Source organism: Psittacula echo (assembly GCF_963264785.1).
Source record: "Psittacula echo genome assembly, chromosome: 18".
Classification (NCBI taxonomy): Eukaryota; Metazoa; Chordata; class Aves; order Psittaciformes; family Psittacidae; genus Psittacula; species Psittacula echo.
The window spans coordinates 2,855,392-2,873,967 of NC_137754.1; the positions used below are offsets into that span (position 1 = coordinate 2,855,392).

The window sequence follows — 18,576 nt, forward strand, 5'->3', positions numbered from 1 at the left end:
TCTGAAGGGGATGTCTGGGGAGGTTGAGGATCATGGGGATTGCTGCATGATCACCAGTGGGTTGTGTGCATGTCTCATGGTTGTATGCTTGGTGCTCTCTGTGTCCCATGCTAACTCCTGTGGAGGAAGCTTTTGCCTGTTGTGTCCTTCAGGAATGCCAGCCACATGGCAGACCTGTGCAGTGTCCTCTGAGGGCTTTCTTGCAGTTGTTTTATTCCCTTTTCCCTCCCCAGAGCTCCCAAATTCCTCCCTCTTCAGGCCAACAAATGCACCATGTACCTACTTAACTGTATCTTCTCCTGGCACAGTAGCTTTCCTGTTTGTGTTGACAAGGTTCTCCAAACACAGATTTGATGAGAGATGATAGCATTTTGCACTCCTGCCTTTTCCTGTGGACGTGAGAAAGGAGAGGTGAGGAATGCAAGCTGTGGGACAGTGCTTGCTAATCAGGGCCCTGAAGGTATCTGTGCTTATTGCAGTGGTGGTCCCCTGCCTGTTTGAACACGTCTGTATTCAGGGCTGGCTTTACCTTAACTTTTAGATGGGGAGTGAGGATGGTGAGTACCTGTGGTTCCTCTGAAGCTTACAAAGAGCTCTTGCTATGTCATCACTCCCTTCCATCAGCTGCCGTTTAGGCCTGCGGGGCACTGAGCTGTAGACTTCATTAAAATCATTAGTTTGAGCAGTATTTTGTCATCTCATGCCACAAGGAACTTGAAAGCCTGGCATCATTAACGTGGCTGTGTCTGAACAGGGGAGCTGAAGGATTGAAGGAGTGAGTCGGGAATACCCCGCTTGCATCTTGTTAGCCGCTGGTGATGAGAAATCCTTTAAGTGTCACTGATCATAATAACATCTTTTGCAGAGCAACTAAATAGAGGCACCTTTCCTGCCTGTGGGGATGGGGCAGTGTCACGAGCAATGACACTTCCTTGCTTATTCCAGGCTCGAGGCTTTTTGAGCTGGGTTGCTCTGGAACTGTGTGTTTGCTCCCTGCCTGTGATAAGGACATATAACAAGTCAGACCTGAGATGCTGGCAGGCATCGAAGGCAGGACAGGCAGAGGGGGCTGGCTCTCCTTCTGGCCCTTTAAGGACATGGAGGGAGCTTTCTCCATCCCAGCCACAAGCTGTTGTCTGTCACCAGGTTGGATAATCCCTCTCACACATGTATGGAGCTCCAGCTTGCAGCAAGGTGGTTGTGTTGCCCCCGTTGCTCTTCTGGGAAAGGTATGCCATCACTTAAGCTACCCCTGATCATTAGAAACCCTCTTCCAGTTTTCAGCCTGTTTATTTCTGGCTGGTTTATATCTATTTATTTTTGTGCCAGCGCTATCATTTTAGCTACAAAAGCTGTTCTACCTCTTTGCGATGGGCCTCCTCCACCTGCTGTATTTATACAGACCAATCATATCTGCTACTAAAAAATCCCGAGTCCTAAAAATTCTTAAGTCCTAGTCCAGTGCCTTAACAACAGGATCATCTTATCCATGACCGTGTAGAGCATTTGATTGCTTCCTAACGCATTTTGCAGGTGAATGTGTTTTGTCTTATTCAGAGGCTTTTAAGACATAGAGATGATTAAAATCACCTTGACATCCATCTTGCAAGAGAGGAAGATCTCTGATGATCCCAAACATTCTGACACATTACACTTCAGAAAGAGCAAACAGCATGAGGAGTCAATTAGTGGCTTTAACATACTGTGAGGGAGACAGTGGTGAGCCGGAACAAGCCAGGATGGGCTTGAAGTACCCCAGCACATTGGGAGTGTTTGGCTTTGGTGCTGTATTAAGAGCAAGGTCAAGCCCACCACACTGTCAGAGGGGGGAGGCAGTCAATTAGTCTCTGTGTGCCAGCAGGAGAGGGACAAATTTGGGAACAGTGAGGGCTGTTAACATTGAAGTTAATCTGTCACTAATCTCTGGTTGAGAAATCTAGGCAATGTTTATGACTGATCACTCAGAGAGGCGATTGCTGCAGAGGGTCCGTTGTTTAGCAATCACAGCAAGAGGAAAGCACCTTTCTGCAGAGCTGGGGAATACAGCCAGGATGAATTCCTCCTGTCTCGCTGATGCAGACCCTGCACAGGCCAATTAAACCTGTGCTTCAAGGACTCCCTGGCCATGAAGTGCATGGTAAATCTCCCAGTTTGGGACAGCTGCTCCTAGAGATGAGTCCTGCGCTACAGCACAACTGTGATGCTATGAGCTTGGTGGTAGTAAAGTCACAAGCAGCTGTCAAGAGAGCAGGATGCTCAAGATCTGCTCCCAGACACACTGTCACTGTGCCTCCATGTCTCCATCTGTCAGGTGATGCTAATAACCCTCAGTGCCTCTCCTGGTGGTGGTGGTGAGCCGTGAGAGTTGGTGCTTCCAATGCAGTCAGAGGTCCTTGCCATGACTGGTGCTTTTAGCAGAGCATTATTAATGGTGGTGAAGGGGATGGGCTTGACAGCTCAAGGGAATAATCTCTGTTGTGTTATTTGCAGAGTAAACAAGCCCCTCCTGGGGACTCAGCCAGCTCTGCCTGCACTGCTGCATCCCAGTGCCTCAACTCCAGCCGGGGAGGAGAGCAGACATGGACATGCACGTGACTATCCTTTGCTTTCCCTGCCTGCTTTCCTTCTGCAGAGCCATTGAGTATAAGCTGTCCAGTCTGCTCTTCCCTTCGCTCCTTGTGCCTAGGGCTGAGGGGACTGGATTTGGGATTCTTTACAGATGGCCACTTCCGTAATGGCTTGTCAGTCGCTTGGGCTGGATTTGCGCTGACAGCCAGGAGAAGAAAGGACTTGGCCCTTTCCTCAGTGTCCAAAGCGATCCAGTCTGCTGACAGTGCAGCAGAACGGCTGCAGTTTCAGGTTGTGTTTGGCTGGGAAGTGACTCTGAAGTCCTCGAACCATCAGTTATGCCAGAGGCAAAACACTGCCAAGAAAAGAGACTGAGTGCGTGGAGTCAGTCCTGGGGCGGTGTAAATCAGCGTGCCTCCCATTCATTTCCATCGCAGTGCCTCCGCCTGGCCGGTGGCTCTGCTGTCACCTTCCACCCAGCTCTTTGAACATAATAAGATTACTCCTTGACGGGAAGAGAAATTGATTTGTTCCTACCACCCTGACAAGCGTGGCACAGCGGAAGGATAACCTGCCTGAGACCAACAGTGCCCGAGACAGCTCTTGTCAGTGCAAGGGAAGTGGGAATGGATTTGCTCTGGCACTGTGGCTCTGGAGGAGCTGTGAAGACACCCCTGTGCCTTGGGGTCACTCACTCCCTCTTAGGGATGCAGCAGCTTGCTTGAGTGGTGTCAGAGGACTTTGGGACATGACAGAGGGAGAGAGGCTTTGCAGAAGAATAAGGGAAGAGAAGGGGTCTCAGAGCTGGCCTCCCTCAGCCACCTGTCTATCCATGAGATAAAACAGAGGCTCTTTTAGGGAGCGTAAGAAAGAGAAAGCCTAATTTGCATGTTCAGAACAAGCTGCTGGAGGTGCTGATCTCCCTGCCCAGAGCTCAGAGGGAGGGAGATTGGGCTCTTGAAGTTAAAATTAGGTTTTATAGGATATTCCTCCCCCTGGCTGAAGGCAGCGGCTGGTTGCCTTGCGTCACAGCTGAGTCACAACGGCCTCCCGAGCACGGGAGGACCGGTTCCTGCCACTAGTGCTGGGAATTAGGTTTGCTGCAGTGATGCTGATGCATGGTTGGTGAATTAGGCTGTCCGTGGAGCTGTCAGGTGTGATGAGCTTGAGTCAAAAAGTTTGGACATACTTAATCATAGTAGTTGGCATCCGTTACAGTAGATAGAGGAGATGAGTCATGGTGCAGCACCACTAAGAGCGTGGCTTCATTTCACCAGCTGCCACCAGGGTGGAGCTGCTGGTCAGGGCTGGATGGCATCTGCCCTGTGTTGGCACTGACTGCTGCTCTGGGATTGCAGGGGAAGCTGTGATGCTGTGATACTCCCTGTCAAGTGGTGTTTTCCTCCATGGAGCAAACAGTGCCTATAGCAGCCGTCAACTAATGACAGTGACACCCAGAGGAGGACAGCGAGAGGTTTTGCTTGCTTTCAGGCAGGTGAAACCTTTGTTACACAGCGAGCATAAGGCAAGACAGGAATTTGGGGGCAGGAACCCTCACTTTTGAGCCTTCACTGTAAAATCAGACTTTCAGCACTTCCTGAAGTTCTTCCAAGCTGTGTCCATAACACTCAGTGCATGTGTGAGTGTGAGGGATGGCAGAGACTACCAGTTGCACCTCACTGGGAAGGATGAGCTTGCAGGTTTGGCTGTGTGGGAACTGCTGGGTAAGATGGACCCATCTTGGTGGCATTTGGGGATAATGCAGAAGGCTGCTTGGCTACCACGAGCTGCCCATCACACGGCTTTTTCCTGTGCAGGGCTTTTCCACTGCTACACAAGGACATGTGAGAAGGCTGTGAGCAGGGACAGGATTTTGGCATTGTATTTTGGTGGGGGAGTGCTGGGGCCGTGCACCAGTGTGTTAATCCTTCTGCTGGCCCTTTGTAGGGGTGCACTGTAAAGCTAATGGAGCATTCATAAGCACCTCTTCTAGGGCCAGCTTTGATGGTTGTCTATCACCGGAGCCATATGGCAGGAGCGTACAGTAATTTGCCCTGTAAATTCCCTTATTGTGATGTTTTATCTCTCCAGATCGGCCACTGGCACGTTTCTGAAGGACTCAGCATGGACAACAGGATCTTCTCCTCCAACATATCAGACAGTCTGTTCAACACCACGCTCATTGTCACCACCATCCTGGTAAGTGAGGGGGTCACCTACAGTTCCCATTAGCTCTTCGCCATCCCAATGCTCAGAGGTGTCAATCAGCTAGGATATTATTCCCTCTTCCTACCCCCGTTGGCCCCCAGCATGCAGAGTTGAACACTGATTTCATAAAGAACAGACGATCCAATCTCTAATTACAGCACTGAGGACAATTCATGACAGTGTAATTAAACTCAAGTTGATGTTTCATATGGAAATGATATTTGATGAGTTCAGAAGCAGCTGGGGAGAGGACTAGGATGGGGATAAGTTGCCATTTTACATTCATCTCGGAATGATGTTCTTGTTTTGTGTACAGCAGGTAAGTTGGAAGGGACAATTGTCCCTTCCACCCATAAAATCACTGAAATTGGCCAAGATGGGTGCAACTTCCATGAACCAAGACTTCAGATCTGCAGGCGCCACTGTCCTTATTGCAGGTGCTGCTTGTCCTATCATTTTTCCCAGTGCTCCTTCATAAAAAACACTCAGAATCCTGAAGAACTCTGTGGGATGTGAGGAAATAGTGCCGAAAGTTTGTAGGAAAGAGGGACAAACTGAAGAAGTGGCAGTATGCCAAGTGAGGCTGGAATCTATCTGTCCTGCCATAACTCGGAGCAGTCACTGGGCTGCTTTGGCATATCCCATTTGCAAACAGCCCCCAATGCATAATCCCTTAGCTCTGCTTCATATCCTAAACTGGGATAAATCTCCTGCACTTCCAGCATATCCCTGACACAGCAGGGACCAGTGAATACCAGTGTAGAAACGGCTCTGTTAGCTTTACACCTTGGGTTCCCAAGTGATCAAACCAGCTTTCCACATCTCTTATACCCTGGTTGAGAGGGATACATGGGGATTGGAGGTTGGCCTGGGTGCCCCTGCTCTTTGTGCCCTGTGCTCGGTGCCATGCTGGTGGGATACCTCGGCTAAGATGGGAATGACAGCTGCCCAGTTTCAATGCAGGAAAACCCTTACTTAATGCTGAAGTGGAACCATCAAGAGCTGGAAGGCAACGACCGCTACGAGGGCTTCTGCGTGGACATGCTGAAGGAGCTGGCAGAGATCCTGCGTTTCAACTATAAGATCCACCTCGTTGGCGATGGTGTGTATGGAGTCCCTGAGGCAAACGGCACGTGGACAGGGATGGTCGGGGAGCTCATTGCTCGGGTAAGTGAATTAGCTGCTCTTTGTAACTGTGCTCTAGTGGGACTTGGCAATGAAAAGCCCTGGTGCTTTATTAAGTGCTCCAGGGTGCTAAGGATGGATGGGAGTTTTAGTCTGCTTGTGAGTCTTTGACCAGAGGATCTCCATTTAATGTGTCCTCCTAATGGCAAATGTATTTGTTGTGTTGATGCGGCAGCGTGTAAAGTAGTTGGAGGGAAGCAAATAAGAAGTGTGTTTCTATGCAGAAAAGTTTGGGCAGATTTATTCCAGCCCCTTAACTTTGAGTATTGGTTTTGAATAACGTTTTTTGTCTGCTCAAGTGTGTGGATTGAGATCCTTTCACAGCTCTGCTTTGCAGCATTGCTGCACAGCAGCTAGGCTGAAACCTGAATGCTTTGGCTGGGGTAGACAAGAGTTCTGAGTTCATGTGTGCTCAGCCTGTCCCCATCTCCCTGCTCTTTGTTTTCCTCTGCAGTTAAAGGTAGTCTTCCCCAGGGATCCTGAAGCTTAAATACAGCTCACAAAATGCTCCAAGATCCTTAGTAAAATAGGCTTAGCTAAAGCTAACATTAAGATTGATGTTATTTAAACTAATACTTCCTTGCTCACCGATTTCTGCCCTGCCTTATTATAACCGAAGCACCTGTGAGAACCCAGTGACAGTTTCTAAGCTGGTGACAAATCCACAGTGAGGTGTATTCATGATAATCCTCTGTGTGAGAGGAGCCTCTGAGCCACCCCATCATTATCCTCACAACAGTGGCACGTCCTCCTGCAAAGTGCAGGAGTAAGGGCCCCGATGCATCCTCTGTGGCTCCAGGCAGGGGTCTGGGGCTCCTCCTTTCCTCCCTGCTGCAGTGAGCATCTCTAGGAGATGCCCACCAGCATGTCTGCTTCTTTCCAGATGGCCAGAGGGACCTCACTCATCCTGCCTTAGGAACTTCATCTGAAGGCAGGTGGGACAGTTAAATACCTAAAAGACTTTCTAAGGGCCAGGGCACGGTGTGGACTGGAGATCCCTCCTGAGCTAGCACCCTGTCTCCTGGGTCGCCTTTCCCCAATGGAATGGTAGTTCTCGACGCCAGCCGAGATCCCACCTCCGTCTGCTTCTACTAAAAAGCCTTCTGCAAGGTTGTTTGAAAATGCTGGGGGCTATTGGCATAGTTTTTATACATGTCTCTGTGTGTGTTATATACACACACGCACAATTACTGCTCTGCAATGCTTCTTTTGGGAGGCAAGAAGGAAGGCGCAGAGAACAGCGTGTGATCTGTGCAAACAAAGGAAGGGAACAGCCATCAGATTTTTGGCCTACTAACCTTGGCAGTGCCTCTTCATTAAATGGGAGCTTCTGGAGGGTTGTTTTTCTTTAGTGCTAAGTGTTTTAACTTCATCTTCGCATGGAAACCATTTGTTTCTTCTGCAGCTCGAGCCTTATTTAGGAGGATTTTCATTTCTGCTTCAGCAGTGCGGAGCTAGCAAAGCCTGTGTGATGCTAAATCAAAAGCTGGAGAACAGACAAAGCCTTCTCTGCCTTGCTCTTCCTAGGCCCTTTAGAGTCTTTATAATGGCTTCAGCAAGTTTTTGATCAGTGCCAGGGACTGGCAGTTTGGATCAGGTCAGTCAGGGCAGAGCTGGCTGTGTCCGTGCTGTTGTGTTTATTCGGGGCTGCCTGGGCTATTGCTTTCTGAGGCCATTTCTGAGCTGAAGGGGCTCCTCTCCTTCCTTGACAGTTTGCCCCCAAAGGGGTTTGTTCCAGCCCCTTGTTCATCCCCTATCCTGCTTGAGGACCACTCAAAGCAGAAGAGCCAGCGCATCCGATGCTGGGCACACACGTTCCTTTTTCAGTTGGATTTATCCCCCGGCCACTTTTCTCCGTACATTCTTTAGCACAGAGAGGGGACATCAGTTGGGACACAAACTTCCCAAATCCTACACAAAATAAAAGCTCTGCATCTATCTCTCTCTGCAGTGCTGTATTACTATAGGGAAGCGATTCCTCCTTTGCACCGATCAGAAAATAAGGCTTGTCTCACATGCGCTCAGTGCAGGACCAGAAGGTCAGACAATTATCCAGCTCCATGCAATACCTTTCCAGTATTACTTTTTCCTCTGTAATCCCTTCTGTGGCACTGAATCTCTTCAGAGCAACTGTCGGCTATATGGGAAAAGTGTTTCATTTTATTGCTTCTAAATTAACCAGCTATTGATTTATTCTTAAGTGCTGAAAATTGCATTACAGCTAATTGTGAGCTATGATATGATTGAGAAGGATGCTATATAAACATAAATCTGTTGTTGACCCAAATTCACCAGTACATATCTTATCGACCTGCTCACAAAGCAAATTAAGAGCTAAAGCAGAGGGGGACAGGGATTAGGGGAAGAGCTGAAGAGTCTCCTGTGTCTCAGTCAGCACTCTTGATCCAAGATCATTTTAGAGTGAGGGAGGTGAAGCTGTCCATCTCATGGAAGGGTCCTGCCTCAGGAGCAGCACCACCAAGAACTGGAAGGACCTTAAAGCTTTTGGATGATGGTTTTTCCAGCTTCCTTGCTGGTGACAAGGTGGTGTTTTACAATCGGAGGTGCTCTCCCTTCAACTGCTCCAAAGATGGGGAAGGGCAGGAAGGCGAAAGGAGGGAGAATATAGTTCACAGTTGGCAGTCCTGCTCTCTATGTGGCAGTGGGTGTTCAGAGAGAAAAGCTATGTGTGGGTGAAGGGAGGAGGAGTCTGTTTGCACACTATTGTGCTGGCAAATGTGACATTGGGGGGCTTAAGAGGGTGGGAAGCAGGGAGGTGTGGGAGCTGGTTAGGTCTTGCTGCTGTTCCCCATTCCTTTGTGGTTCACCTTAACTGGCTTTTACCATGGGCATGGTGAATACCTGGCACAGATGTTTTCCTCCCACCCAAGTGAGGAGAGGTGGATACAGGCAGACCTGAGGCTGACATCTGCACTGACTGCTGACTCTCATCGCTGGCTGTGGCTGAAAGGGAGGGCTTCAGCCTCCAGGGTTTGCAGGCTGTCACTTGTCATGTGGCAGAAATCATGCGTGTCCTTAAGGAAAATTCAAACACTGGTTTTGAGTGACCCTCATCTGGCCCTGCTTTGAAATGCAAGAATATACATCTGAGTGCACAACCTGGCTCCATCAGTAGGAGCTGCATTACCCAAAATAGCTCCTGTCAAATCAGATGGGCAGTTGGAGTGGAAGCAATCAGTACATTGATCCGGTGGCAGAGCTGTACTCGTTGTGCCATGGGACAGATCTGCAGATGCAGAGAGACTGCTCTGTCATTGCTGCAGGCTGCAGCCAAACTGCTGTGCCTTGTGCTCAGGTGGGTCCTGAAGGTTGAACACTGATTTTAGCTTTCTAGAAGGCCCTCTAAACATGGAAGCAGTGTAAGAAATAGCTTTCCCTGACCTTGGTCATGCTGTCATGGGCAGCACTGGTGAGAATGATACTCTTATGGGTATCCAGGGGTTGTAGCATCCAATGTGCTGTTCAAGTCAGGGATTTCTGCTCCTCGAAGAGCCTCATGCTCCCAGAGCTGTCCTTCAGGCTTGTTTTCCATGTTTCTGACACAGAGAGAGCCCAAAGCCTTTCGCCGCTGAAACTCTCACTGTGTTTTGTGTCCGTAGCTTGACAGGAGGTTGGGAATCACTGTGGGGCTGGTCCCCCATGCCATAGGAGGCTTTGGTGGGATCCTCTCTGCCTGAGCTGACATCAGGTCCCATTCATCACCGTTAGTGCTGAGATGAGCCTTGTCAGCACCTGCAGTGAGGAGGCAGCCACCTCCTCTGGACTGTGGCAGTCCCTTCAGTTTGCTTCTTAAGGCTGCTTAATTGTTGTTCCTCTTCAGGAGTCCAGCTTGGCCCCTGGGTTTAAGCATCCTTTACATGGGATCCTTTACAGATCCCATGGTTAATGCCAGGTATGGTGGTGGTACCTCATGGTTTTATCTCAAACCAACAGCCCACCGGGGCTTCCTCTTACCTATTGAGAGTTTGGGCTTGTTTAAGCAATGTCTTGTTAAGGAAGTGTCTGTCTCTAGTCCCAAAATGCTCTGGGTCTTTTTCTAAGCCTATTTCACACTGACATTTATAGCTGCAACTGTGCTGGAAGGATGAAAATCAAGCAGGGTTTGCCCCTTCTTCCCCCCATACTTTTCCTTCTGTTCTCTTTCCCCCCAGGGCTCAGCTGTGGACAGAATGCAGAAGCACAAAGCAAAATCCTTTTCTTCCCCAATGCATTGTTCAGTCTATAAAATGCCAACTCCTACTCGTGCTCAGGTGGGGAGGGCTGAAGAGCGCTCAGGTGGGGAGGGCTGAAGAGCACTCAGGTTGGCAGAGCTCCTCTGTAACTAAGATACACTGACCTCAATGAATCAGAAGAAGTTTGGTTAACATCAGGAAGGAAAGTAGAAGCATGAAATGGATGGTATTCAGGCAAGGAATACATTGCCTGCCATTCCCAGATCAAAGTTTATAGCTGTGAGAAATCAGCTCTTAACTTGCATGGCTTCTGAGCCTGCAGAGAGAGTGTTTAACACACAGAGAGAGTCTTTAACAAAGCACAGCTAAAGGCACAAGGAGCCAGGTCCCTGGCGCAGGGCACAGAAGAAGGAAGATGTGCATGTGCACAGGTTAGAGCAGGCTGTATGCTCTGATGCTGGCATAAGTCCTGAAGGGGACTAAAGTTGACCAAGCAGGGAATGAGCATAAGGAAATCAGCTCTGATGGCATGGGAGGACCCTCTGGAACCAAGAGAAAGGGACCTGGGCACAAAACCTGTGTGCCCCAGGGAAGGCAGCCCTTCTGTACTGTTTCTGCAAAGGGATTGGGATGGCTTTGCGTTGTGTTTTGCATAGGGAAGAGCAGCTTTCAAGATGTTGCTGCCTACACATGGTCTGGAAGGGTCCCAAAGGACAGTAGCAGGGGAATAACCAGAGTGCAGAAAGTTCCCTGACCACATTCCACCTGTGAGAAAGCAGGGCATGGTGACTTAGCTGGGTAGAGCTGGGAGCCACACTGCTCCTTGCAGCAGCACCACCTTTGTGTTGGCCTCTGGATGGGAATGGAAATGTCCTTGGAGCTTTTGCATGGCACACCTTTGATGTGGCATATTTACCATGTATTTGGTGTGTGACTTTGCTGGTAGAGCTGTATTCTGTTTGGAGAACTGGGGGAAGAAGTCTGTTAGAATAAGCTGTATTCTAGGGGCTTTCCTAGGAGAGCTCTTCCCAGGACAATAGTACCTGCAAACCCTTTTAAGTATAGACAAGAGTGGTTTAGGAAGCTTTAGGCTCTCTTGGTGGATAAAATCCCTCACATGCCATGTTCCACAGATCCCATTTTAGTAACCTGCTGGTGTTTACACAAGGCTCAACTGCTCACACGCCGCGTTATGATTATTGGTGCCTTTTTAAAACCCTGTGGGTAAATGTCTGGCTAGGCAGAAATTCTCCCTAGCTCATAATTCATTCCAGCCCGAACCTCCTAGGAATCTGTAATAGCTTCTTGGAAACAATTGCGGAGACCTGGCACTGAGCTTGTCCGATAAAGCAGTCCTGCATGGACTGTGAAATATCACCTTCCCTGTGACCCCCTCATCACTGGGCAGGCTTGCAGAAGACCTTTCTTTTCTCTTCCCTTCCCTTCATCCTGCAGGTTCCAGCAGTGCTGCTCTTCCCTTTTGCAACTCCAGCCTGTCACCGGCTCTGCCTCCCTGCCTGCCTTTGAGTCCGGTGGGGGCAGAGGTGCGAAAGCAAAGCTCTGCTGGGAGGTGATCAGTCCTCTTAAGTGAAGTAATGCAAGAGCAGTAGGGTCAGAGAGCATGGTAAGAGTGATGCACCCGCAAATGTGCCTTTGTGTGGTGCGTGGATCCAGAGAGATAAGCCCCTTATTTTACTGGGTCTTTGGTCCTGATGGTGCCTCGGCTTCTGCACAGACCTTATGAAACTTAGGGACAACAAGTGCAGATAGTTTTTCTTTTCCTCCCCTTCTCTTTTTCCCCTTGTATAACCACCATCCTGCAAAGCAGGCAAACACATGTCAGAGGGAGCGGAGAAGGTTAAATTTTGACAGAAAGCAATTACAGACATTAAAAGAGCTACAGTAATAAAAATAATATTTAAGATTCCAATCCCTTATCTATATTACAAGGGTATTAACATTGGAAGAAATTCTGTCTATTTTTTCCCCTAATCTCATTTGCTTTGCAAGTCATTCTGGAAAATTTTATGCCAGTCCTCTGAATTTTTTGGAGGCTCATCTGCAATTATGGAAGTCTGGGGCCAGCAGGCTTGTAAACTCAGGCTATAGGGGGCAATGATGCTGCTTTGCTATGCTGTCCTACCTATGGTGCTTGCAAGTAACACTCTTGGCTGGAAGGGGGCAGCTGTGTTCAACAGGGGCTTTGGAAGGGGGTGCTTATGTCTTCTTTAGGTTGGTACACTAGTGATTGTCTCAATGGCTCCTGTTTTGCCAGGTCTTAACACATTCAACTAATTGAAATGGCAATCAGGCTGTGAGCACTTAGGGCAGGGGTTACCATTCTATTTGCTTTAAGCACAGCGGGCTCCCTACTGGTTGCTTGGTGCTTTTCCAACCTGCAAGTGTAAAAACGCCCAAGTGGGGAAAGGGAAAATGAGGAGGATGGTCTGGAGCACAAGGCGAGTTAAACTTTGGAGTGTGTTTGATCAGGGCTTATGCGAAACCCACCCGGGGAGAGGGATGTGGGAGCACAGCCTCAACTAGTGGGCATCACCAACAACACGCTGTTTCCACGGAGCCTTGGGTTTGCCCTACAACAGACGCACCCCCACAAGGATGAGACATCCATCCTCCAGGAACGGGTGTCCTGTGTGGCCCTGGCAGGGCTCTGCTGCTTTCCCAGGCTCAGGGTCCTGATCCTCTCTGCTCTCCTTTCTCTCCAGAAAGCCGATCTGGCCGTGGCGGGGCTGACCATAACCGCAGAGCGGGAGAAGGTGATTGATTTCTCGAAGCCATTCATGACATTGGGAATTAGCATTCTCTACCGAGTTCATATGGTAAGAGGTTTATTTTATATCCATTTATGTCCTGCCATTATTTGCATGCGAGTGTGCCGAGATAGAGAAGAAAAATGAATGACTCATAAAAATGCTTTGGTTTCTTAATTAAGTGCAAATGTGCTTGACCTTTATTTCCTTCTTTCTTCTGTCTTTCTGCTTTGTGTCCGCTTGGTGGATTCAATTCCTGTTGTTCAAATCCCCCATCCCTGCTGGCTCTGCTTCCTCATCCTCCCATATAACACTTCCTGGGGGGCCATGAGCAAAGCCCTGGTCCCAAATGTCCTCATGTCAGCTGTGTTCCCAGCCTCTGTGGTGTGCAGCCTCGCTGCCTTCTCTCCTCTGAGAATAAGATCAGGCCAGGAAGATACCTAGGACTGCTTTCTCGGCTGTGACCTCCTGTAGATGCTCTACGCACAGATTGGTGCTCTGCTTTCTTAATCACAAGCAGGAAAAGGGAAAAAGGCACTCCTTGAGGGGCCCAGGTCACTGCCCTGGAGAAGGCACACAGCAGGATGAACTCTGCTATGTACAGTTAGCTCCTTGCCCTGTGTGGGCTTTGTTGCTCTGCCCTCAACCCTTCTTATTTGCCTCCTCTCAGCTGTTCATGCTAAAGATCAGTAGGTCCTGCAGCCCAGGGAAGGCTCCTTGCAATTAGGATGCTCTCTGCTCTGCATGGGTGCTCTCAGGCTCCCTTGCTTCTGGCCAGGAAGGAGTGAGAAGGGAGCTTGCCGTTGTTTAGCAACTGGCTCTGGTTGTTGCTCCGCTGCATTCAATAATCTCTTGCTATCCAGTAGCAGCAGTGGTGTGGTTAGCTGCTGCCACCCGAAAGGCAGGTCGGGCATTACGTGGTGGCTATGGCTCAGGGCAGAGGAAGCACATACATGATGTTGTGCCCTGTCTTTGCTTAGGCAACACTTGTCTTAAATTCTCATGGATTTCCTTGCACTCCCATTTTCTGTTTGTTCCAGCTTCTTCCTGAAGCTCAGGAGAGGACAGATTTCCCCCATATCGGCCACACAAGGACCCTGGTTCCCTGGTATCACAGGAGGTGAGCTCAGGCAGCCAGGTCCTTTGCAACAGGGTGTCTTATTATTCCCAATCTGCAGTAACTGGCAATGTGCTCTGTACAGTGCTGAGTGTGATGCAAAATAGAGTCTTGGTTTCCCATCAGCTCAATAATAGCAGCCAAAAGGGTAAAACAATTAAAGCTGCTTCTGCAGCCACCCCCTCCATTTGGAAGGCTGTTAAGGATGCAATGTTGGGTATAGGCATAAACAAATTTGTGCATACATCTCTGTGCCGAGGGGCTGCTGCCAGGAATAAACACGTAATTAAAAGCTGGTTCAAATTGTGTTTCCTCTGGTACGTGCAGAATTTAGCATCAATGACTTAATAGATCAAAAAGGGTCAGAGCCTTCAGCCTCCTGGGAATCAAATGTAACTGTCCCTTCCCTGCTACACTTGCCTTTTCACACCACGAGCTTCCCTGTGGATCCAGGAGGTCTCTTGACTGGATTATACTTCAGTCTCTTGCTTTTCCATATATATTAATAAAGTTTGGGGATCGAGTGCCCTGCGTGCTCCACCTCTGCTTTACACCATAACCTTCAGCAGGTCCCTTAATAAGGCGTCATTCCCTGAATAGCATGAGGCTGATGTTGCCCCCTCCAGAGGAAACCCAGGAGTGTTGGCACAGGGTTTGCATGTGATCTGCTCTGTAAGTGCAAAGCATTTGCTGCTGCCTCTGTGCAAGGCCAATATAAATGTGTCTGATGCGTCTACCCGGAGTGTAAGGTCCTCAGGGCAGGGACCATCTGCTGCTCAAACTGGTACCACAGTGATGCATCACAGCCATGTTCCATCTTGCCCTTCAGGCGTTCACCAAACCGAACAGGGTTAATAATTACTCTTAAGAGGTGTAGGCAAATAATTCCCTGCTGTTGATCAGGACTTGGTCTTCAGCTGCACGATGAAGGACCCAGTTAGGACATGGAGTACGGTTGCTGCCCAGTGACCCAGGCAGGCTTCTAAATGGGATGCAGGGCACCTCCCAGCTCAGGTCACCCCGTATGAGCCCGTCTTTGCTGCATCCAGGCCATGAGGAGTGATGGCAGGGGCAGCAGGGACGTCTCCCCTTCTCTCTCCAGCACTTCACTCAGGTCTTTGTCCAGACCTTTCCTCCTTTTCTTGAGGAACACTGAGAGCTGTGTGGCTGTTAACTTGTGAAACTGATCTTTATTGAACAAGGAGAGGCAAGATAGCCAATTGCTCTGGTTTTCCTTTAAGGATGTGGTTTGGAGAGCAGCACAAGACAGCCCCATCTGCTCCTATCTCTTCCCTTCCCTTCTCCAACCCAACAAACATCTCTTCAATGTCTAAAATTGCAGCTGACACACGTTAATCACAGCGCAGCTCAAGTGTAGCCTAATGAATAACCACAAATACATCTCTTGTCTCCACACCCTGGTCTCCTCCCAGTGTGATGGCATTTACTTTAATTTCCGTATTACTCCAGTGGCAAGTGATTTGTCCCCCCTTTCTCCTCCTCAGTCACCAGGGTGCCTGTGTCTCTTATCACACGTAACCAAATATGTCAGCCTTAAATGGGGCTGTCATTTTTCTCTATTTCACTTGTTGTGATATAATCAAGTATGGATTTCGAACACAGGGACTCTAATGGGCTTTCTGACTTGCAGGCTGCTAAAAGCAAAGGTTTGCTTGCTTTTATGATGTCCCCATTCTGACCAGCCAGTGGGACCTATGGAAAGTAGGAGATAGAGGAGTCCTGAGCAGTTACTCTGCTTGGCAGAGGGCTGAAATCAGGTGCCCCTTTCTGCACAGAGGGATGTGAGTCAGGTTTATTTGTAGCATACACATGCTTTCACTCACATACCTGCCTCTTTGTCAGGGAACGAGGGACTGGCTCACAGATGATGCCGGCTCATCAGCCCCTTAAAGTCCTTCTGAAAAATGTTAGGTTTGGTGAGTACACTGGAATGGGTGAGTTTAGGCCAAGCGAACTGATGCTTAAAGTGTTTCTACTTGATTGCTGCGGAAGACACAAAATGGGAAGGACTGGATGAATAGCTCCTTTAGTTAAGCCAGAGGAGGCTTGACAGCCAAGGCAGAGGAGCTGAGCACCTCTCCTGACAACCCATACTGCTCTGCCAACAAGCTTCTGCCTCACTGAAGCAGGGGTGGGAGCAACTGCTGGCCCCAGGCATGCCATGGGCCGTGGTACACTTTGGCCTGTTGGTTGTGAACCATCTGGCAGGCAGGGAGTCTGTGAAGTCTCTTAGAGGCCTGAACACAAACAAATCCAGGACCATGCCGTATAGCTCCACCTTGCTCCTTTTCCTGGATGTTCTGCACGTTCAGGCTCTTTGGTCACCTCTATCTGCCCAGAAAACTGGTTCTCTCTGGCTGAAAATGAAGGTCTCCAATGACTGAGGGTGGTAAATAAATCTCTGCTGCTTTCATCTGAGGATTTGCAGGAGGCATTCATCAATTATTGGACATTTTGAACATTTCTATTCCAAGAAAAATATCTCTTCCAATTAACAAAGCTGTATTGGGACCAGCTAAAAATATCTGACAGACTCCAGATATTGTCATTCCCATCTTCAAAACAGACAGATAAGAGAAAGTTTGTGCCCTCCGTGGGAATAGAATATCTTTATTCTGATCCACAACTGTGAATGAAAAGAATATGCAGCAGCAGCCTGAAAATGACTGTAGCTGAAGAGAGCCAGAGCTACTACTACTGTACAGTTACAGGAGAGAGTCATTGCCAAGCCTGAGAATTAAAGCTTCCAACACAATTTCCTTAATGAGTGTAATTTATTGACAAACTGCCCCAGAAACATAGAGAAGACATCGAGGCCTTAATTACAGAAACGAACTTTGTTACAGAAGCATCTCACAGGGGAGCCTCAACCAAGGCATTGCCAGTGCCTGGGAGTTTCCTGCCAGGTCTGGGATGCTGGGGAGGGATAAGCCACCTGGAACCATCTTCTGCTCGAGAAGCTCCAGTTTGCTTGTCTGAGGGCAGATGGTGCCCTTGACACCTTGCAGGTTCCCATTGCCTTATTTCATTCTTGAGTGTGTAAACAGCTCTGGGAGAGAAGAGGCAGCTCAGCCTTAACTCATCTATTTGTTAAAAGGCTTAATAAGCCAGATTCTGGAAAAACGCTAACATAGATCCCAAACTCATCTTGTCCTTGAGGATACAGGGATAGGATGTTACGGTATGGTCTTTCCTGTGGAAGCTTTCTGAGATGTTACAGTCCCAGCTGGTGGCTGCAGCTGAGAATATCACTGTATCCTAGATATTTATTAGTAAAGGAAGATTTTGGGGCAACAACTGTTGCCTTTTTTAGCAGCAACTTAGTCTTTAGAAGAACTACCGAGACCTTGTGAAATTTAGGGTTTGCATAAGATTCAGAATGCTTCAGTAGTAAAACAGTGTTTTAATGGGAATGGGATTTAAAGTGCTGGTCTGGGGGGAGTCTGGGGAAGGAAAAAAGAGCCAAGATGTGATAAAAGGCTGTTTCCCCTCTGATTTTACAGTAAAAGCCTTTGCTGCAAGAGCTCTGACTCATGGGCAGCTCCCTGGTTGAAGGTGCTTGGGGAAACTATAGACCTTGAGGTTCTGGAATGCCAGGACTGACTCCGTGGTTTGGGGCAGAAAATAGAGGCTCCTGTGAATTAAGGGCTCAGAATTTCCCAAGGTTAATGCAAGCCTTTAGCCCTATGCTGGGATTTATGCTGTTGCTGGGATATTTAGCCTTATGCCGGGATTTGTATGCTGTTGCTTTCCAAGGAGATGGGAAGGGAGGAAGATGCCTGGGGTACATGAGCATTGCCCTAATATTTGCAGCGTTCAGGGTGGGAGAGCCATGCCAGGGCTGCGCAGTGAAACAAAGCACTTTGTGCTCCCCAAAGATGATGTAAATTGCATTGCGCTGAGAGCAAAAGAGCACTGCTTTAGACCTGTGGCTCCATTTATGTCTCCCCTTGTCCTCTGTGATGGTGTTGAGTGTGCTTGGAGGTAAGTTAGTGATGCTCTTTCCACCCTGCAGGAGGCTGTGTTGTATGTGCGGAGCTGGTGGTGATGGAGAAGCACATTCACCAACATGGAAAGTGCTCAGCTGTTAAGAAACTTCTAGAAATGAATCCTGCTTTTGCCCAAATTCTGCTGTATTTGATGAGATTTGAGCAGTGGCAGCAGTGTCCTCGTGCAGATTTAAGGTGCTTTGAGCGAAGATCAACTTGCTTTTTCTGGCACTGAAGCCTTACTTTTCAAGGAAAGGTGGTTTGCTGAGAACAACCGGGAAACTGACGCATCCCAGAGATAAAAATACCGCATTCCCGGAGATAAAAGTAATAATTTTATTGAGTTTTGTGGCAAAGAAACATGCCGAGGCCCAAAAAAAGAGAACCAGAAATATTGCAAACGCTTCTTTTTATGTTCTTTTTCCTGCCCAAAAATATTTTTTCCCCACTCTGCTTCGTGCAAAGGATCCCTCCCACCTCCGAGCCCAGTCATGCTCTACCAGCGGAGGGAGCGCAGCCTGCTTAGA

General features: G+C 48.6%; 1 protein-coding gene across 1 annotated transcript in view; it reads left to right on the plus strand.

Moving 5' to 3' along the window:
* The window catches only part of GRIK4 (glutamate ionotropic receptor kainate type subunit 4), a gene marked incomplete at its 3' end in the record, with an annotated part of 117,892 nt that overhangs the window by 89,385 nt on the left and 9,931 nt on the right, over window positions 1-18,576 (plus strand). Inside the window, exons 10-12 of the mRNA XM_080631588.1 lie at window positions 4,660-4,767; window positions 5,740-5,943; window positions 12,878-12,991. Coding sequence (XP_080487714.1) covers window positions 4,660-4,767; window positions 5,740-5,943; window positions 12,878-12,991 — 426 coding nt within the window. The remainder of the gene's footprint in view (window positions 1-4,659; window positions 4,768-5,739; window positions 5,944-12,877; window positions 12,992-18,576) is intronic.